Raw genomic sequence first — 22,885 nt, 5'->3', positions numbered from 1 at the left:
CTCTGTGTCCAATCACCTTTTATCCCCCGCCTCATCTGTTTGGAGGCAGCCAATCCACGGACAGCACTGAGAAACACATCGCTTCCATTTAATTACATATCAAGATCGAACATGACTGGCATTTAATGAGGAACACTTCAAGTGATAGCTGAACAATTACCTTTTTCTCCAGCTCTCTTTTTATCACCTAATCTCTCCTGCATTCTCGGCACTTTTCAGACAGGCTCTGGGATAAACATAATTACTAAAAAAATAATAATAATAATAATGTGCATCCAAAATAATGCCGTTTCACTATAACTACAAATGAGGCAAACAGTTCAAACTTCCACATAACAAAAAGAAAGAAGAGAAAAGAAATAAATGTATAAAATGAAGCTCTATGCTGAATGAAACTCAGTCTCTGCCTCATTTCTGTATTCTTTACTAATTCCCAGAGCCCAGCTTATTCTTTAGTACCAAAGAAGTACGTGACCAGAAGCGGATATTTTGGTGCAGTGGGACTGGGGGCTCTTACAGCTGGCAAACTGCACTATTTCACAGATTCTCTGTCTCCTTTTTTCTGTCTTTAGAGATGACCACCTATTGCCCTCTAAAACTACTGAATACTGTGGCACAAAGATGACCTTAGACAAACAGCACAGGCTGTGTGGGGTCACAGGTGAACAAGCAATGCTAAATCTACCAGTTTGTTTTGAAAACAAAATAAGTAAAGGGAAAGAAAGATACAGTGAGTGAGAGGATTTGCACCTTGATATACAGACTCAGTGTTTACTGTGAAGGACAGACACACTTCAAAATTTTAAACCGTGAATCATCAAACATTGTGAAACACAGAAAAACAATATGTAGTCTACCAAATATTCAATTAAAAATGTTAACACCCATTCACTCAAATAACAACACAATCCAGAGAAGCAATCCACATTGTCATACCAAACCATTATCAAGATGCAACACCTAAAGATAAGGAATGTGAAGATGAAAACTATGTCCATTAACATCATGATGAAAACAATTTCTTCATCCTAGCAGACAAAGTTAGACTAAGAGAACTAACCAATCACAGGGAGTGGCACCATGCAATATATTTTTAAAACATCACAGCCCCACAGCCCCACTGCTAAAACACTGCCGAAGAGAAAACCCTGAGAATTTTCTTTTTATGGTGTGCTTCATTTAGTGTTAAAGAAATCTAAAATAACAAACACAGAGATCAGACCACAAACACACCTGAATTGCTGTTGCATCTGGCATACTGAGACGCCGTACAAATATCTGGCTCTGTCCACTGTGACTGGTGACGTAGCCTGAACCCCAAGTGCCACTATGCGGCCGTCCAGTGTTGTAGAACATAAAAGTGTCACTTCCTGATGTGGCAGTCAGGCATGTCTTGTAACAGTATGTTTTGGTGAGAGACCCGTTTCCCCGCACTTCAATATAATGTGGTTCCACTTTGAGGTCACGTCGCAGGGCCACATTGTTGGCTTGCTGCCCTCCACCTGCAGCTCTTGCTGCGCCCCCACCTCCAGCTGCTGTAGCGCCTCCTTCTGGCACATTTTTCTTGGACACACAACAAGGGCAACAGGAGCCAGGCTGGGTACAATAGGCATGGCATCGCACAATTGCCAGCACAAAGATAGTGACCAGGAATACAAAGGTTGTGGCACTCAAGGCAATGATGAGGTAGATAGTGACACTGGAAAGCTTTAGGCCACTGTCAGCTCTGATGATGCGTTTGGTTTCAGGTGCCAACTTTGGAGGGGACTCCAACACATGTACATAGATTGTAGCGGTGGAGGAGAGTGGGGGTAGTCCATTATCGCGCACCAGTACAGTCAGAATGAAGGAGGTGGAGTTATCTTCTATGACACGCCGTGTGGTGCGGATCTCACCTGTGTACTCATGCACCTTGAACAGATCAACATCTGTGTTGGTCTGCTCCAGGGAATAAAGTAACCAAGCATTCTGCCCAGCATCACCATCCCATGCAGTAATCTTGCTAACCAACACTCCTGCTTCAACGTTCTTCATTAGTGTCTCCATAGTGCGGCTTCCATTGGCAGGTGGGTACACTATCCTGGGCACATGATCATTCTGATCCATAACGTAAACATAAACTGTGGCCACACGACTGAGGGGAGGTACACCGTTGTCCTGGGCTTTAATCTGAAAGTGAAACTCTCGCAGCTTCTCAAAGTCAAAGGCTCTCAGGGCATAGGCCTCACCTTTATCAGGTTTGATGCTGACATAGCTGGCGATAGGGATGCCATGGTTGTTGTCATTGAGGACGGTATAGGTGATCCGTGCATTTTCTCCAGCATCAGCGTCTGTGGCCTTAACAATACAGAGAGATGCACCAGGAGCATTGTTCTCTGTAATATAAACAGTATATGACGTTTGTTCAAAACGAGGTGGGTTATCATTAACATCTGCAACATCCACTTTAAAGGTCATCTGAGATGACAGGGGTGGTGTGCCTCCATCCACAGCATTGACTGTGACATTGTAGGATGAGATGGTTTCACGATCCAGGAAAGCTGATGTGACAATAGTATAGTGATTGCGGAAGGACTTGATCCTAAAAGGCAAATTGGGCATGATCTCCAGGGTTACTTGCTTGTTTGGTCCAGAGTCACGGTCAATCACACTGATCAATGCTACCACTGTGTCAGCCCGGGCATCTTCACGTACAGGGCTGGAGAGTGAAGACAGTACAATCTCAGGAATGTTGTCATTGACATCCAAAACTTCTACAACTACTTTACAGTGTACTGCTGTGGGGGCTGGCCCCTTGTCCATTGCCTGTATATACATTTCATAAGAGGTTGTCTCCTCGTAGTCTATGTTGTTTTTTACCCTAATTTCCCCTGTGTCTGTGTCCATAGAAAACATCTGTCTGACTCTTTCTGGCGTGTAACTGCTGAAAGAGTAAAAAACCTCGCCATTTAAGCCATCGTCGGGATCTGTTGCATTTAACTTGATTACAAGTGCACCCTTTGGAGAGTTTTCAGACAGTTTTACTTTGTACACAGAGCTGTCAAATGTGGGCGAGTTGTCATTAGCGTCGAGCACACGGACATTAATTTTGGCCGTGCCAGTTCGCTGTGGGGTGCCTCCATCCATTGCTGTCAGGATAAGCTGATGAGAGGGCATCTGCTCCCGGTCAAAGGACTTTTTGAGAATGAGCTCAATGTGCTTATTATTAGAGAAGGCTTTAATTGCGTCTAGAGTGAGGTGCTCGCTTGGGCTGAGTCGATACTGCTTCACAGAGTTGGAGCCGTCATCTGCATCCTGAGCGCCTTCGATGTGGAAACGAGACCCGGGCACAGCGGACTCGGACACCTCAAGCTGATATTCATCTCGAGGGAACTGCGGCGCGTTATCGTTCACGTCCAAAATCTCAACCTCCACGTTGTGCACCTCAAGCGGATTCTCTAATACTACCTCAAGGCTGCGTGAACAGGTGCCACTGAATTCACAAAATGTCTCTCGGTCAATGCGGTCACTCACCACCAGTTTCCCAGTTTTGTGGTTTATGGTGAAATATCTCCGTCCACTGTCCGATGTAATTCTGATGCGTCGAGTGGAAAGTTTTCTTAGATCCAGACCCAGATCTCGGACAATGTCACCTACCAGTGCTCCGTTCTCCAGCTCCTCTGGAATGGAGTATCGAATTTGTGCATTTGTAAGGCCACTGAGTACGACGATAACCAAATATAAAGAAAAAGGCACATTCCCTTTTACACTGTAACAGCATCGCGCCGTCACAGCCATCGCAGGCGGGCAGAATTTGCGGACGGGTTGGAGAAATCTTTCCGCCTTTTCAGCTTACTGTTGGTCCCCACCCGCCTCATTAAAAACGAGGGAACAGACCGCGCATAACTCCGACTATGTGCAGGATAAAAACCGCATCTTCACAGGTGCCTGCATGAATGAAAATTTTTCCTCCGCATCCATATTTTGCTTTGTCTGTCTGAGTGGTGTTATTAAACGAATCTATCCCTCTAGCAAGCCTGTCTCCTTTCACAGATGCCGCCTATTGCTCTCTCTCTCTTTCTCTCTGCGATGTGGCGATGCTGTCTGTGGGCAAAGGGGGAGGGCCAGCTTCTCGCTCAAACGACGCTGACTGCATTTCAGCACCTCCGACAAAAATAATCAAACACCGTCTAATAAAATTAAACTTCAAAAGACCAGACCTCGGTAGTTTTATCGATATGTCTAATCTACAAATCAAGATAAACCTGCAGCGGCATCTGTGTACTGATTTCGAAGAAATGAACAGAATCGTTTTCCCTCTTTTTTTGTGAGTGCCACCGCCCTTTTCATTGTGTGCTGGGAAACTGATTTATGAAGCAGCCTGGAAATTAGACTTCCTCGCTGATGCAAATCCAGAACAACACAAAAACGCTTTACTCCAACGAAAAGAGATGTGTTTTGGAATAAAAGAAACACATAAATGCACCAATTTAGGAAGGGATCCACATAAAGGTGTGACACAATATTAAGTGTATTTGTTCAATATAAAGAGGGCTTTATTAACTCCAGTTTTATATCACAGAAAATACAGTGGGGGTAAGAGGAGGTGACGGGTAAACTGACCACGATTTGTCTTTTTAACCCCGTCCTAATCACGTGTTAAGTGCTGCGAGACAGGTGACTTCTGTCAGAACAAACACATTTCTGTTCCTTCATGATACCACTCTGCCCTTCAGTGACAGCTGACAATGCTTTGCACTTTAACACCACAGCTGCAGAGCCATTAGAACTGGTTCAGTCCCACATAAAAGAAAAAGCACATGACATAATAACGTTGTTAAATGGTGACCAGACTAACCGGGTCACAGGCAAATGCTCCAGATGTTAACCTATTCCACATCTGCATAAAGACAAGGCAGGGCTTTCCCCTAATAGGCAGTACAGATGTGAAGCACTTAAAGCGTTAGAAGGATTCTTGTCAACATGCACGCCTTCCCTCGGTTATCAGCATCAAGTCCTCAATTAATAGCGCATAAATCTTGCAGCTACTAAAACGCTACACCAAGTTAAGTTAAGTTTCATTCATTAAATTAAATGGATTAAATTGCGCATGTGTAGCAGGTGGTAACGTTAACATCTTTTGCGGGGTGCCCTTAAATTACTTTGCTAGCTCGATGCTCAGTAGCGCAGTTCAATGCTGCATATTTTGGTATCGATCCAATGCCAAGTAAACAAATGTCAATACTACCAATAACAGTACTGAGACCGATATTTCTAACCTATAAAGGCAATTTATATCGGGAAGAGCAGTGTGTATTTTACGTGGTGTTTTTTTTAACCCACATAAGCAGCCCCTTACTGAGCTTAGAAGATGAGAAGTATCGATCCTATCGCGCTAGTATGGATCTGATACCAATACCAGTTGGAATCAGTATGATATTTGGCTTGATCTGCTCACCTCTGGTTCCCAGTATACAAGTTAACTGAAGCTAACTGGAGCCTTGGGCCAAACGCGAATCAAAAGGACAGACAGTATTGGACGCTTTTGTCACGTGTTTGGTTGACGACTAACAGAGATTCGTGTTGAAACGTCCTGGTGAAGCCCACCAAGAATAAAAGTAATTTTCAGCAAATTCGGTGATGCATCCAGTAGAGTACCGATATCTAAAAAGTGCTAATGTGATCTGTTCACACTCTTTAAACACTAACTTGTGTAAAGTTATTCGTTGTGACGATTTGGCCTTGTGAAACCCCGAATCTTCTTCAACACGGCCACTGGGCCAAGATGAGCGTCTACCGCCCACATAATCTTTTCTCTTCCTTGGTGCTCTGCCACTGTCACCCACGCCTGGTCTGCCCACGGCGATGACAGCGTTTGGCATCTCGGGAGACAAAGAGAAGACAGTGACTCACTGGGATGCTGCTAGTGGATGAACGGATACAAGGCGACACGAATAGGTGGCGTAATTGGAGAAGCAGGCAAATGTTATGTGCGAAAGTCAGACGTTCTGTTAAAAAATGTGTTTTCACATTACGTCATTTGAATATTATTATTTTTAGTGCTAAATCCTTCGTGGATTTCTACATGTGCATTATCAACAGAGCGAGCAGCATCACTGGGTTTATATGGGTCTGCCACACTAACCGTGACATTTAGCAGATTTTCCCGCTGGGGTGTTTAAACCTTCGAGTCTGGCAATGATACAAAAATAGAGAGAGACGACGTTTATCTTATAAACAACAAACACAGAGCTGAATTTACACGTGTTCTCTGCACCGATCTTTTACATTCCTTTCCGCCCTCCTCGCTATTTTTCCCAGCGCATTTTTTTTCTACAGCTGTCTAATACTCATTCCTGCTTCATATACGCCCATCTGTTTCAGCGTTAATTGCGTGCCTCTGAGCTCTAGATTATTTCTTTCTTTTTTCACTCAAGGGTGTTGCAGATAAAGTTATTAACAATGTCCCACCTGCAAACAGACGCCTGTCACGCCTAAACAAATACTGATTTCAAAGCGCTAATTGGCTCATTTGTGTTTCCCTTTACTGCAGTTTGCGCAGTTTTTTTTTTTTAAAAATCACAGGTTATCAAAGGTTCGGTTCTCATCTATTTTTTCCATTTATTTCTCCTTAAATATTCACACCTTCTGCAATCTCCAATCTGGACTGTCTCAAGCTGCGCTTTTGTCCGGCAGCCGCTGTTCCAGCTGATGACTGGCTGAGGGAGATACTGGGTTCTTACGCGTTTCGTGACGTGCAGTTTTCAACGTGCGAGCTTGTGACAAGAGAAATATTCTGACTTTGCCTTTGTTCCTTTTATTGCAGCAGAATATTAAGAGCCCCATTACATCAATTATGCAAGATGATCATGATATTAATAACATTCTCTTCAACCTCATTACTACTGTAAGCGGGTACTCTAAAAACCATTCATATTACTTGCCCTAAGAGGTTTTTATATGGCACACCCCATTTTAGTGAGTTAGAGCTGACAACAGAGACCCTCATAGAAAATGGTCATAATTGGGCAATCATTAAGTCCTTGCATCATTCCCTCCGTGAACACATACAAACAAAGGCAGTCATTCCAACTTAAAGGGCATTTGTTGCTGTAGGCATTTATAAGGAAAATACCACTGTATAATAACATGGCTGTGTCTGAAGGGATGTCAGAAGATCTGTTGATCTGTCTGTTCTCTCATATTTTTTTTTAAATGCCAGAAAAGTATCATTGACAATATGACCTTACTAGAAAATCGGTGCATGCAAACTCTTAGGCCTACCTAGTGGTTCTCTAATAGTGGTTCTCTAATAAAGTTCAGGACATTGTAATTGGAAAAATTCAAGTTTATTCTCACATTTAGATTCAGGTGCTTAGAATTTCACTGTAGAATTTTGTATAACCTTTTATTTCTTAGGTGAAGGACATGTGTGTGTCAATATCACCTAGTATAACTGCTTTGCTATGCTCAACTGTGTTATGTGCTAACTGTTTTGCTTTGAAGAGAAAACTCCCAAGAAGACAGTGGGAGTCCTCCCTATCCAGCAACAGCCCAGGTGGGATAATCAACTGTCGTAACTGAAGAGATACAGAGAGTTGTTTTGTGAGGGTATAAAAGAGGAGCTGAGAGAACCCAAAGACAGAGATCTCATGACAGAGATCTCACATACAACTGTGATGTTGTATGTTTGTTAGCTCTCCTGCATGAAGCAATTAAAAAGCTTGGCCACAGCTGATCGCATTGCAGACTTTATTAACAAAAAATTCGACCATAATGCTCCCCAGTGTAATGCCACTGTGAGAGAAAGAAATCCTAAAGTATTAAAATCTATGTTATTCTGGACAAATTCATATGGTGCAAAGCTTTGCTTTGAAGTCTCTTTGTGCAATATGACAGCAGTCACACTGTATTAGTATTTGCAGACGGAGACAAACACTTATAAGATTTTCATTTTTCTTAATGCTTCTTCACATAGAAGGTGAGAAGAAAAAATAGAGCAGATGTCTGTCATGAATTTTTAAAATGTTCTGAAATAAATATGGCAAACTGCTCTTTTAAGAAGCCTTTATACACCCTTAACACAGAGGAAGTGAGTAAAGGAATATCTTGTTCAACTGATTAAATTAAAAAATAAAACAGTATATTTAGGATATTTTTCACATTTGCTGTCTTAGTAAAAAAAGGAAGGTTAAAAGGCAAGGTCATTGGTGATACACATTTAAACCTTCCCCAAGCGGAAGAGGAAATCTGGGCAGGAGGGAATAGAGGTGGAAAAGACAGTGAAATTGGTCCCTCTGTTGGAATACACTGGTAGTACAAGGGTAGGACACGTGACTATCGCCCCACCGCCCAACCCCAGGCTTTTTCATTAAGCCAAAGCACTAGAGTCTAATCCCATATATGAGTGTGCATGTGTTTGAGAGAGAGGGAGGGAGCAAGGGCACAGATGTCAAGCTGCAGTGGCAGTCATTTTCTTTATCATTTTCAGTATAGTGACCTCAATGGAAAAAAGCAAGCTATAAAGCCAAGGCACCCTGCAGAGGTAAAATGAGATATAGCAATGCAGAGAATGCCAATCTCACACATACATAATTAAAAAGATTTCAAAATACACATACGCGCACACACGCGCACGCGCGCGCACACACACATACACGCACAAACACACACATGCTTATGCTGTGTGTTTTTTATAAAATGCAAAAATGCAAAAAGCAAAGGCTGATGAGTGCTACTGCTGAATATATGGGCTTATCACACTGTGACAGAGTTGAATTCTCATGCTTTCTCTCCCCTGTGCTCAAGAACTTTCCCATTATAAAATCTTCAAAACAAAGGTCCCATGATAAGCCAATCCTCTTGCTCAGGTGGACACAGTAAGTGCATGTAAAAGGCATTCTCTGGGTATGATCCCTTGTGTACCTTTTTCTAAAAAATAAAGGGTTTGAGAGGACACCAATCCATCCCTGTGGGACCCTCCAAGGGTTCTTGGTTGTCCTGATTCAGGCTGTGCATAAATCAAACAGATTTTCCTTGTGGCACTGAACAAAGCTATCAGAAAATGCAGGCAGGCTTTGGATACTTCCCTCTCAGGATGCCCTGGCTTTCCATCCTTCCCATATGGGATGATGGAAGCCATGGTTCTGAGCATGACAAAGCTAATCTAACGACAGTGAAAAACATCCAAATGCCACTAAGAGGGAGCATGTGGGGAAGATGGGTTAGTGGAAGAGGGTGAGTAGGGGAGGGGTGGTGATAAGTTCTTCCTTTTATCTGTGACCAATTGTAAGCTTGTGATGTTCTCAGTTAGCTGCAGGGCATTTATTATATGTGCTTTTTTTTGTCCATCACATCCTCACAAACTCCCGTTTCTTTTCACCATCTCACACTCAAGGCTCTTGTCTGTGCTGCTGCATGTGACTTCCTTCAAAATCCTGTCCTATTTTGGAACAGATTCTCTAATCTCACACACTTTTCCCTCACTCGCTTTGCTCCCTAATTTTTCTGACTAGGCATTTGTGCTGCAGAAGCACTGCATCTTTGGACTGCATCCTTCCCTTTCCTCTGTCTCTGTTTCTCTCAACATATCCACCATGTTTGCTTTGTGCTTGCATCTACGTAACACATGCTGGGAAGGATGCCTGGGTGGGGGCGGGTGTATACTGGCAGCTCGCTGGAAACAGACTAGTTCATCCTTTCATTATGGCTCAAACAGTCGTCATGGTAACCACAGATGGCAGCACTAACCTCACTCTGTCACAAAGGACACACCCTTGCAAAGGAGACAAACAGGAAGTGCTACATAAGATGTATGTCTGTGTGACATACAGACAAAGAGAGAACAATAAAGAACAATGAATGAATCTGTGCTGGTCAGTCACCCTGTGTTATAACTGAGGTGAGGGCATTTCTTTGTAATGCCTTCTATCCAACTGCTGAACTCATCAGGCATGAGTTGTTGTCATGTTGCAAGCCATAAATGCTTAGCTTCGACAACGATAATGTACTTCAAAATCAATAATTTAATAGATTTTGGAGCACCAGGGAGTACAGATAAATGTTCTGATGGTTGCCTGGATAAAAGCCTCTCCTCCTCATCCTCAGCCTATGCCCCAACCAACCGATTTAGCTGTGATTGACACTAGGTGTTGTCGGCCCCGCCCAGCCGCAGAGCCGAGTTGGGAGGGGGGGTTGAGCCTAGCGGAGCTGATACCTCGATCGGTACTGAAGCTCCCTGCCGCTACTGCCACTGCAACGAGTAGCGGAAAATTACCTGCCCCTCCCCCCATCTCGTCCTCTCTCATACACATTCACAGAGAGCTGCAGCATACAGAGCACACAAGCTAGTGGATTCCTTTACCGCAGAGAGACAGCTTCAGACATTGTGTGAATGTGTGTGTGAATGGGTGGATGACTGTGTATAGTGTAAAGCGCTTTGGGGTCCTTAGGACCAGGTGAAGTGCTATACAAATACAGGCCGTTTACCATTTTTTCAGGATCCACGTTGTGCAGAGAGTTTGTGCATATAGCAGAGACTGTGTCGCACACAGAGCAACGCAATCACAAATCCCAGGTTAAGTCACATAGCACTGTCATATTTAAATCACACGCTGACCCACTTATAAGTTGCACAGCCCATACTAGTCGCTCACAGTATTCAAATTGTGTCTAACAGATTTGAAAAAGAGGGAGGGAAAACCCTGGATCAGTCGTCTTCACGGTGAGCCAGCCAACGAACGGAGTTTTGACAGATCAGGCCACGCTTGTTTGGGCTGAACCACTCCCTGAAATGAGGTCATACCGTCTCAGTGACTCAAAGGATCACGGATCCGGCGTTACACAGTGTACTACCAAACGTAACCTGCATTATCTGAACATATTCCACCAGTTTAAAGCAACAGCGATATCAAATGCATACAAATGTCACGAATAGATGTAAAAAATCTAATAGGATCAAAGAATACGAGGCGCTTCTTTGCTGCTTGACACGAGCTGATTAGGGCTCTGTGCAAACATTATGGATGTTTATGAAAATATATTAGATCGTATTTGCAGTGCTCCACATGTCTGCAAAGATGGACAGTAATTCTCTGATTGTTCAGAGAAGAGGAAGAGGGGGGGAGGGGAAAGAGGATCTTGCTTCATGAGTATATATACTATTGTGTATATACACAGTTAAACGACTATCTATTATTAAACAAACTATCACAGTGGCCTATAAAAGCATAACTGTGTTTAACAGTTCATCGAGTGCAAGTGCAGAGCTTGACAGCTATAATATTAAAGCAAGGAGGCATGACAGCAGTATGAGGGCAATAACACATTGCATACTAATCCATTAAAAAGTAGCCATATTAATTTTTCAAAATATTTAATAAACAATTGATTTGGGTATATTGCAGCGACAGTTTGAATACAAACAGTGGAAAATTAAGAGCTCTAATGGTTGACAGAGTGACTGACTGAAATGTCTGAGACAGCCCAAGAGAATTAAAGGCCATGCATGTCTAGAATTCTCTGTGGGTATTTTTACTTACATTGACTTTTGTTTAACCTCCTCTCTTGACAATGCTAATGCAACATTCTTATAGATTATTGAACATAACAGACGATTAGTTACAGTTATGAGTAACACCCGTGCTTTTGCTGCTACCAGTCTAATTGTCAACTATGGAAAAGGCTGACAAATCCACTAAGGCATCAGATTCAACAGCAAATTCCAAAAGTAAACATCTGTGTGGAAGTGTGGAAGTTTGTGGATATTTATAGACAAAAAGTGAACAAAATGCAAAGAGAGCTTAATGAATTAACTGCAGGCAAGAAAACAAATGCCTTGATTAGACCTATCAGTTCAGTGCTGCTGGTGCAGGCATACATTACTGATGTGATTCAGTTGTGTTTATGAGAACTTACATCCTTATAACTTGCCATTGACATTTCTGCTTCTACCTGGCATGGCTATTTTTGGGCATGTTAGCATCAGCAGAGGCAGCTGTAACACTTAGTGCTTAAACTTTGATGTCGGTGCAAATAGAACTATACAGAGTCCCTTTCCTGTAGCTGTTAGATCTAACTACTGTCTCTTTATTCTCAGCTAAAGTCTTCTTATTCTGGCATCTCATTTTGTAGCAACATCAAAGCCAAAAATACTATCTGAATAGTAATATCATGGCCTGACTTCATACATTTAAAAAATAGTTTTATTGATGATGAATAGTGCTAGGAGTGACAGACTTTACCTGTTAACTGCCTAGCAAAAACAGCAACAACAAAAAAACAAAAAACAAAATAAGACACCTCATTGGAAAAAAACCCCAAAACATTGAAACTACACTCTGGAAGCAGATATTAAGTTCAAAACTTCTTTAAGCATTATGTAAAGATGTAAAGAAATAATATGAGGCTAATAATAATCTATATCATCATAAGAAAATAGCGACATTTCCATAAAAGCATCACCCTTTTCGATCTGTTTGGGTAATGCAAAATCATGAAATCAAAATGCTTTTGATTTGAGTCTATAGCCAAATCTTAATTATAGAAAAGCCATAAAGCAGGACAGGGTACATCTTCAAATGGAACTAAACTGAGTGGAATAAAAGTAAATATACACACAGAAGCAGGAGTTACTGAGCTAAACTGAATTTCTAAATAGTATTAGCTTAGAGAATGGCTGCAATACAGTTTGGAGCCACCAGCGGCAGCACTGAGCTCAGTGCCGGTCAGCTCTGCTCTGCTAACCTGGTGTTGCCAAGCGAAGAAGTTTTTAAAAATGTCACATACGAACTGTATTCGCGCTCACGGAGAATAGTTTCTCTGCATGACAGAAAAAAGCAGTCGAGTTTCTGCTTCATTCAATTCCTCCGATAAGTTTTTGTTTCCTCTTTGCTTCCATTAGTAACCGAATGACCACGAACTATGATGGATTATCAGAAGATTGCTTCAGACTTGTCAGGACAGTAACTCATCACAACCACCTCTGCAAAATCACTTTCTACTCCAAGAAAACAGTAAGTGTGTTAAAACTCTCTTTGCTCTCTTTGGTAGCAGCGAAGTCTCAAATAAGCATTTTTTTTTTCAAATCAAAGCTGTTTACGGCATATCAGTTGTCTTATGTTTAAATAGATTTTTGATCCCTTTTGCAGCTGCTGTGGCTATCTGTCTACCTGTTGTGAATGAGCAAACGTTAGAAATGACATTTCAAGCTCCATAGATTGTGAATATTGTTACTATTGTTCTTCTGGCTAGTTTTTCGTAACATGGGTGCTAGCAACCGATTTAGTAAAAGCCCACGTCGGTAGCGGAGACTATGATATCATTGTTCACGTGTTTTGTTATGGATAAGGTCCTGCTAGATCCTGATCCCGTAATTTCTCGTGAAACCCCTAAAAACTGTGGCAAAACCAGTATTAAAATGTATATGGTCAGTGAACGCTCCCTTCGTACCGAGTCGGAGCACTGCATTAAGAATGGAGTGAGTACACTGAATGTTATTGTTGTGCTGAGATTCCACACAACACCAACAGTAAAACTTCCTGTATCCACGTTAGACTTCTTCGGCTCTTGTGAGCTTTTAAACGAATTCCTTCTGCAATGCAATGTAGTCTAATTGCTTAATTTACTCTATTAGTCTATTTATGGTCTTTGTATTAACCAATATAATAATTTTTTTTTTAATTTCTAATGTTTTAAATGGCTATGTACCCCAGCGTAGGGTGATGCAGTAAATATTGCAAAAGAGTTCTAACGGGCGCCCATGATTTCAGCACCAAGGACAGTGCTCATAATAATGTCTCATACCAAACGCCTTCAGATAGAGCAGTAAGCAATTTTAATACTCGATTTTATATCTTACCTTCTCTTTGTTAGGTAAAGTTTGAGTTCTTGTAAAAGTGTCTCCTCCGTTAATACTGATCAGTTCTCCATCTACAGGTGGAAACGGGGCGGGGAAAACCACTACGTCACTCTTGAGTGTGTCTGAGCTGAAACACACGTCATACTGCTGAGTAGCTTTAGAGTAAGACCAGCTCCCGTCAGGGTGGGTGGTGATCATGGGGGCGCTGTACCTGCTGAAAGTGCCGTCTGTCCTGTGGCATCTGACTGCTATTAAAGTGATGAGGCTGAGCAGAAAGATGACGGACACCGACACAATGGCGATCAGCAGATACAGGTTCAAATCCGAGAAGCTGTCCTCCTTTACAGGCACATGTCTGAACTGAGTCTGGATTTCAGCCGTGCTTTCAACCACCACCACATCAATAGACACAGTAGCTGACAGGGAGGGTTCTCCGTTATCAGAGACCAAGACCACCAAGGGGTGAGTTTTGAGGTCATTGTCACTCATTCTCCTCCTAGTCCTGATCTCCCCGGTGCTGGTTCCGATCCTGAACAAGTTGTTTCCTTTGGGCTCAGACAGGTGATAAGAAAGCAGCGCATTGTATCCAGAGTCTGCGTCTACAGCCCTGATTTTTGCCACAAAGTATCCCGCTTCAGCAGAATAGGGGATGTTCTCACTGTTAACGGAGCCATGCTCAGAATATGGCGCGAGGATTGTTGGATTATTGTCATTTTCATCCAAGATTAAAACGTTTACAGTGACGTTGCTGCTGAGTGGGGGAACACCAGAGTCTGTGGCCTGAACTTTAAAGTTGAAAGTTTTTAACTCCTCGTAGTTAAACGACTGCAGGCTGATTATATCTCCAGTCTCAGAGTTCACGTTAATAACTGACCCTATAACATTGGGTTTGTTATTATGTATGACTTGAAATGTTACTTTTGCATTTTCGTCTACATCAGGATCATCTGCACTCATGCTATAAATAACAGCGCCGACTGGACCGTTTTCTTTTACGAAAATGTTTATCACAGGATCTGCAAAACGCGGTGCGTTATCATTAACGTCAGAAACGTGAACCGTAATCACGCTCGTGCTGGAAAGAGGCGGTAGCCCTTCATCTGTCGCCATTATTGTTAAATTATACTGAGAAGCCCGTTCTCTGTCTAGAGTTCCGTCTACGACTAAAGAGTAATGATTCTTATATGTGTTCTTAATTTTAAAGGGCACAGAATCAAGTACTCTAACCTGAACGATGCCATTTTTGTCTGCGTCATAGTCCTTCACCGTTAAAAGCCCAACCATTGTGTCTAGGGGTGCATCCTCCCTCACCATGTTGGCTAAAGATGTAACTGTAATTTCTGGTGGATTATCATTAACATCTGTGATTTCAATGAGAACTTTACAATGAGATGCTCTTGGGTTTTGCCCTTTGTCTTTCACTTGGACTCGAATTTCAACTGCACTGTGTTTTTCGTGGTCCAGCTCCCCATTTACTGTGATCTCCCCTGTTATGGGATTAATGGCAAATTTGTCGACATCGTTATCATTGTCTTGGTTAATAAAAGAATATTGTATTTCTCCATTAAGACCCTCATCTAAATCTCGAGCATGCACGGAAATTACGCTTGCACCACGCGGCGTGTTCTCGACCACTGTGGCTTTGTACAGGGGTTTGTCAAATTCTGGAATATTGTCATTGACGTCTTGCACATTAACGGTGATGTATAACGTGCCTGATTTAGGAGGTTTTCCTCCGTCTGTAGCCGTCAGTGTTAATTTGATAACAGCCTGTTTCTCGCGGTCTAAGGTTTTATGCAGTGCCATTTCAGCAGACATAGTGGGCTCTCCAACATTCTGCACATCCAGTGTGAAATGCTCATTTTGGCTCAGCTTGTAGCTCTTCACTGAATAACTTCCGACATCTGCATCAAATGCCTTTGGGAGAGCGAATTTTTCACCAGGAAACGCTGACTCGGAGACGTTCAAAACAACCTCCGGTATCCGAAACAAGGGCGCATTGTCGTTTACATCCAAAATTTTAACCTCGAATCGATATAGATTCAGCGGGGAGCTCACAATGGCTTCTACTTCCAGTGAGCACTTCACATTTCGAGAACATAGCTCCTCTCGGTCTATTCTGTCTTTCACCAACAGCACTCCCGTCTTAACGTTTACTTGGAAATACCTCGTATTAGGTCCTGAAATTTGAAAACCTCTGGCTTCCAGTTCATTAACATCTAAATGTAAATCCTTTGCCAAATTTCCCACACTGGTACCCGGGCTCGACTCCTCCGTAATAGTATACACAATCTGTGCCGCCGCTTCACTCCATATGTAAAATACAGGGGACAAATAATAAATCCAGTTCCGGAAAATAGTCCCTTGTAGCATTCTCGTCATATCCTACTAACCAAGTTAATTAGACAAAAAATCACACAGACGGTAACATTGCGCGATAAGAGTACGTCCAGTCTATTGCCCTTAAATACAGGGAGGATTTTCTGCTACTGCTGTGACAAAGAAAGAATTACAAACCCGCTGTAAAGGGAGGAGCGTCGAACAGACCCCCCCCCCTCCCCCCTGTTTAATCGCCATGAGCTGTTGGCGACATCTTGTGGTAATTATAAACAATAAAAAACAGCATAAAAAGAGATGCTGAACGCATTAAGGGTTTTAATGGAATAACATTTTGATTTACCACCTGCTAAAAAGACAAGCGGTTCTATCTATCTATCTATCTATCTATCTATCTATCTATCTATCTATCTATCTATCTATCTATCTATCTATCTATCTACCTACCTACCTACCTACCTACCTACCTACCTACCTACCTACCTACCTGAAGTTAATATGTGTTGCAAGATTTTTTAAAAAGCTGATGCAGGATAATTTGGGAGGGAAAAAATCATTCACCTTTCTGCACTGAATGTGTCAACATTCTTACCTTCTCTTTGTTAGGTAATGTTTGAGTTCTTGTAAAAGTGTCTCCTCCGTTAATACTGATCAGTTCTCCATCTACAGGTGGAAAAGGGGCGGGGAAGACCACCACGTCACTCTTGAGTGTGTCTGAGCTGAAACACACGTCATACTGCTGAGTAGCTTTAGAGTAAGACCAGCTCCCGTCAGGGTGGGTGGTGATCATGGGGGCGCTGTACCTGCTGAAAGTGCCGTCTGTCCTGTGGCATCTGACTGCTATTAAAGTGATGAGGCTGAGCAGAAAGATGACGGACACTGACACAATGGCGATCAGCAGATACAGGTTCAAATCCGAGAAGCTATCCTCCTTTACAGTCACATGTCTGAACTGAGTCTGGATTTCAGCCGTGCTTTCAACCACCACCACATCAATAGACACAGTAGCTGACAGGGAGGGTTCTCCGTTATCAGAGACCAAGACCACCAAGGGGTGAGTTTTGAGGTCATTGTCACTCATTCTCCTCTTAGTCCTGATCTCCCCGGTGCTGGTTCCGATCCTGAACAGGTTGTTTCCTTTGGGCTCAGACAGGTGATAAGAAAGCAGCGCATTGTATCCAGAGTCCGCGTCTACAGCCCTGATTTTTGCCACAAAGTATGCCGCTTCAGCAGAATAGGGGATGCTCTCACTGTTAACGGAGCCGTGCTCAGAATATGGCGCGAGAATCATGGGACTGTTGTCATTTTCATCCAGGATTAAAACGTTGACAGTTACGTTGCTGCTGAGTGGAGGAACACCAGAGTCTGTGGCCTGAACTTTAAAGTTGAAACTTTTTAACTCCTCATAGTTAAAAGACTGCAGGCTGATAATATCTCCAGTCTCTGAGTTTATATTTACAACAGAGGTTATTGGAATACTTTTTGAAAAGTCACTGAGCAGGGAATATGTCACTTTAGCATTTTCCACTAAATCAGGGTCGACGGCAGTAATTGTTGATATAATAGCTCCCACTGCACTATTCTCTTTTACATATACATTAACAACAGGTTCTGAGAATAAAGGGGCATTGTCATTCACATCAGAAATGTGAACAGGAATAACACTAGTACTAGAAAGAGGTGGAGTGCCTTCATCAGTGGCTATCATGGTTACATTATATTGAGAAATACTCTCTCTGTCTAGAGGCCCATCAACTGTTAATGAATAATAATTTTTGTAATTTACCTTGAGTTTAAAAGGCACCACCCCAAGAAGTTTAGCACTGGTGAGTCCATTACTGCCCCCATCTTTGTCTGTTACAGTCACCAAAGCCACAACTGTACCTATCTCTGCATCTTCTTTAACTGGGCTCATAAGAGAAGTTACAGTGATTTCAGGCGTATTGTCATTCACATCAATTACTTCCACTAACAATTTACCATGCGTACTTCGTGATGGCGTACCTTTATCTCTTGCCTGTATACGAATATCATATGCTGTATTCTCTTCATAGTCTACTTCTCCTACTACAGTTATTCCCCCCGTGCCTGGGTTTATTGAGAATAAAGCTTCTGGTTTGAAATTTCCCCTTTTAATAAACGAATACAGTATTTCACTGTTTATTCCCTCATCTAAATCTGTGGCACTTACAGTGACTATAGAGGTCTGAAACTGGGTATTTTCAGTTACCTGGGCCTTATACAGAGGCTGACTAAATACTGGAGAATTATCATTTATATCCATAACATGCACAACTATCCTTAATGTTCCAGATCGGGGAGGTTTTCCTCCGTCCAGAGCTGTTAAAACAAGGTGAATAACAGATTTTTTCTCTCTGTCTAAAGATTTTTGCAGTACTAATTCAGCAGACTCACTGTGCTGTCCGCCGCTCTGCACGTCCAATGAGAAATATTCATTTGGACCAAGCTTGTAGCTTTTTACCGAGTTGCTGCCCGTGTCTGCATCGTTTGCCACTGGGAGCAGATATCGCTCCCCAGTGGAAGAAGACTCTGAAATATTTAAAATTTTTTCATTTTCAATAAAGGATGGAGCATTATCGTTAATATCAGTAACCTGCACCTCTATGCGATGCAGATGCATCGGGTTGTTCAGAATTGCTTCTACGCTCAGGGAACATTTCGCAGTATTTGGACAGAGCTCTTCACGATCAATCCTATTGCAAACATACAGAGCACCAGTTTTTAAATCCACGTCAAAATGTTTATTTGAGTTCCCAGATACAATTCGTAAGTCCCGTTTTTCCAGCTCGTTAACGTTAATGTGTAAATCCTTTGCGATATTTCCAACCACCGTTCCTTTGTCAACCTCCTCGGCAACGGAGAACGAGAGCTGCGCTGCAGACGCGTCACACAAACAGAGCAAAGCTATGATTTTTATCCACATTGTGAGTCTTTGTCCTCCACGCCTCGTCGCTGCCACACAATGAACGAAATAATAATTTCGGAACATATCCACTTCAGAGGTGACTAACAGAGAAAGCCGTTTCCGTCTTGTGGCAATTTTTCTGTTTTTGACAAAGCACTAGTGGACTACGGCAGACTCGCAGGGAGAGGAGGAGTCTGGGGGAAAAAAAACCCAACAAAAAAAACAAAACCCTGACCCATAAATAAATTTATGGCCTCGAGCGACACCAACTGTTTGTTTGGTCCAGATATGTATGATATTTACCAAGCATAAGAAATATTAGAACATGTGTCGTAATTGGATCTTTGAAACGGTATATTTTGTAAAAGTAGACAAAGCAGTAGAAAATATGAATGTAAAATTCACAACATATTGTTCAACTTTTTATAACAAACAATAACAAACGGTTGGCAAAGAAATGATGGTCGATGGTCAGTTCAGCACCATAGACAGCGTACTCAGTACTAAGTCATTTAGGAGCTCGACTCAATCCTGGCTTTAAGTACCATTCAGTAACCGTTTCATAAGCTGTGTGCTAAAAAGTGCTATACAAATAAATTTGCCGTATTACGATTAAATCAAAGACCAAACCCAGTCTAAGGTTATGGTGAACTCACCTTCTCTTTGGTAGGTAAAGTTTGAGTTCTGGTAAAAGTGTCTCCTCCGTTAATACTGATCAGTTCTCCATCTACAGGTGGAAACGGGGCGGGGAAAACCACCACGTCACTCTTGAGTGTGTCTGAGCTGAAACACACGTCATACTGCTGAGTAGCTTTAGAGTAAGACCAGCTCCCGTCAGGGTGGGTGGTGATCATGGGGGCGCTGTACCTGCTGAAAGTGCCGTCTGTCCTGTGGCATCTGACTGCTATTAAAGTGATGAGGCTGAGCAGAAAGATGACGGACACCGACACAATGGCGATCAGCAGGTACAGGTTCAAATCCGAGAAGCTGTCCTCCTTTACAGGCACATGTCTGAACTGAGTCTGGATTTCAGCCGTGCTTTCAACCACCACCACATCAATAGACACAGTAGCTGACAGGGAGGGTTCTCCGTTATCAGAGACCAAGACCACCAAGGGGTGAGTTTTAAGGTCATTGTCACTCATTCTCCTCTTAGTCCTGATCTCCCCGGTGCTGGTTCCGATCCTGAACAGGTTGTTTCCTTTGGGCTCAGAGAGGTGATAAGAAAGCAGCGCATTGTATCCAGAGTCTGCGTCTACAGCCCTGATCTTTGCCACAAAGTATCCCGCTTCAGCAGAATAGGGGATGCTCTCACTGTTAACGGAGCCATGCTCAGAGTAAGGAGCAAGAATTGTTGGATTATTATCATTTTCATCCAGGATAAAAACGTTGACAGTCACGTTGCTGCTGAGTGGAGGAACACCAGAGTCTGTGGCCTGAACTTTAAAGTGGAAAGTTTTTAACTCCTCATAGTTAAAAGACTGCAGGCTGATTAAATCTCCTGTTTCTGAATTGATGCTTACAAATAAATTTACTGGGATACTGTTTGAATCGCCTTCTAGCGAATACGTTACTTTAGCGTTTTCATTTATGTCGGGATCGACTGCATTGATAGTATAGAGCCGAGCACCAACTGGTCTATTTTCTTTTACATAAATATTAATTGCAGGTTCAGCGAAACCAGGCGCATTATCATTGACATCAGAAATATCAACATTAACAACACTGGAGGCCGATAAAGACGGGGTACCTTCATCGTTAGCTATAATTGTGACGTTGTAAACAGGCCGCTGCTCTCTATCAAGAGTTCTGTCTACAACTAAAGAGTAATAGTTTTTGTAATTTGAAATCAACTTAAAAGGTGTGGAACCAGCAAGTTTACCGCGAGTCTGACCGTTTTTCCCTCCATCTTTATCAGTCACTGTCACCAAAGCGACAACGCTTCCTATTGCAGTATCTTCTCTGACAGGGTTCATGAGTGACGTCACCACAATTTCTGGGGCATTGTCATTTACATCAACTATCTCAACCAATAGCTTCCCATTTGCTCTTCGAGGTGACGGACCTCTGTCTGTTGCTTGCACATGAATATCATATGCTGACTGTGCTTCATAATCCAAATGACCCTTAACTGTGATTTCACCAGTTTCGGCATTTATAAAAAACAAATCAGCTGGATCGAAGTTTGCACGTTTGACAAAAGTGTAAATTACTCTCCCGTTGTCCCCTTCGTCTAAGTCTGTGGCATTGAGTTGAATTACTAATGATCCGGCTGGAGCATTTTCATTTACACGTGCTTTATAAAGTGTTTTGCTAAACATTGGTGTGTTGTCGTTTGCATCCAGAACATGGACTATAATTTGTACGCTTCCGGTGTTAGGAGGTTTGCCTCCATCTACAGCGGTCAGTGTTAGTTTAACGACGGCTTGTTTCTCTCGATCCAAAGCCTTCTGCTGCACTAGTTCAGCGGATGCAGTGTGTTCTCCGCCTCCTTGTATATCTAGAGAGAAGTATTCATTTGCACTCAGCCTGTAAGTCTTTACCGAATTACTGCCTGTGTCTGCATCAAGAGCCAGCGGAAGCAAGAAATGCTCGCCCGCGGGTGAAGATTCAGAAATGTTCAGTGAAAATGATTTCTCTACGAAGGCCGGCGCGTTGTCATTTAAATCAGCAATCGTGACTTCGATGCGTCGGAGCACCATAGGATTGCTCAGTATAACCTCCAAGTTTAGTGTGCATTTTATCACGTTTGGACAGAGCTCCTCGCGGTCTATTCTCTCATTAACATAAAGATCCCCTGTTTTAAAATTAGCCTCGAAATATCTCTTACTGTATCCAGACACAACATTTAGATTCCTCGTTTGCAGGTCTCGAACATTGACGTTTAAATCCTTTGCGAGGTTTCCAATCACAGTCCCTTTGTCCACCTCTTCAGAAACAGAGTACGATATCTGAGCCACAGACCAGCCAGATAAAAGCAGGACGATCGGCAAACACAGAATTTCATTATTCCTTATACTTCCCATCGCTGTTTTCAAAGACGGAGACGCAATTCAAATTATTTTCATCTACAAAACACCAAAGAACCAGCCAACGTGTAAAAATTTATCCTCTCTGGTTTTCTGCTTTTTATCGCCATTCCTGTCCTTCGCACAAAGCACTGCCACCCTGCTGACGCTTCATACGTAAAGGAGGAGACTGAAAAATCCCAGCTTTCTTAAACATGTGGTCAATACCGACCCCATGCGTTACAAATTAGATATGACTATGGTTTAAAAATAGAGGAGCACAACCAGTATGTTTTATTATCAGATGCAGTTTTACTGACCAAAGAGACCCTTTAAACAGGCTGACAACACATAATGAATAACTCTGTTAAGATATAGAAGAAATGTGAAGAATTACCATTAATTCCTCCAATTTCACTAAATAAAACAGGGCGAGATTATTGTACATAGAATAAAACAAAAGAAAAATCTTAACATCAAGCAAGTTTAACTGTTACACTGCTTAAAAACCCAAGACGGAGCTCTGGTTGATTTATGTCAGTTTTCGTTAACAAAAAAAAAAGAAACTAGGGTATTGTCATCCAGGAAACTTTTTTAGTTTTTAGTTAGGAATCTTTAGTTACCATTGTAATTTCTGAAAGTTCATTTTTTCAAGAATAGAATAGAAGTTCAAGAATAGAGACTAATTTTACACATACTACAGATAGGACGTTTTAAAAGGAAATTAGACAAGGAATGTGTCCATTTGTTTGTGTGAAAATCTGTAGTATGGACTAA

The 22,885-nt window shown here is 42.2% G+C and overlaps 1 protein-coding gene across 23 annotated transcripts in view; it reads right to left on the bottom strand.

The window, feature by feature from the left end:
- Window positions 1–22,885, bottom strand: part of LOC147338011 (protocadherin alpha-C2-like) — a 196,890-nt gene that overhangs the window by 17,162 nt on the left and 156,843 nt on the right. The window contains exon 1 of one of the 23 annotated variants that reach the window (XM_086313980.1): window positions 19,757–22,874. The exons of 19 other annotated variants lie outside the window; for them this stretch is intronic. In XM_086313980.1, coding sequence (XP_086170106.1) covers window positions 19,757–22,126 — 2,370 coding nt within the window. In that variant the 5' untranslated portion in view covers window positions 22,127–22,874. Of the gene's footprint in view, window positions 1–1,233; window positions 4,301–13,837; window positions 16,334–16,766; window positions 19,717–19,756; window positions 22,875–22,885 lie in introns of those variants that run through there. 3 more of the 23 variants (XM_086313834.1, XM_086313870.1, XM_086313826.1) reach the window with 3 other exon arrangements.

Source organism: Aulonocara sp. 'chitande type north' Nkhata Bay, linkage group LG2 (assembly GCF_057382095.1).
Source record: "Aulonocara sp. 'chitande type north' Nkhata Bay isolate Kocher_YH1m ecotype deep benthic linkage group LG2, A_spYH_male_GT1.1, whole genome shotgun sequence".
In the NCBI taxonomy this organism is placed as follows: domain Eukaryota; kingdom Metazoa; phylum Chordata; class Actinopteri; order Cichliformes; family Cichlidae; genus Aulonocara; species Aulonocara sp. 'chitande type north' Nkhata Bay.
This window is presented reverse-complemented; position numbering and strand designations above follow the sequence as displayed.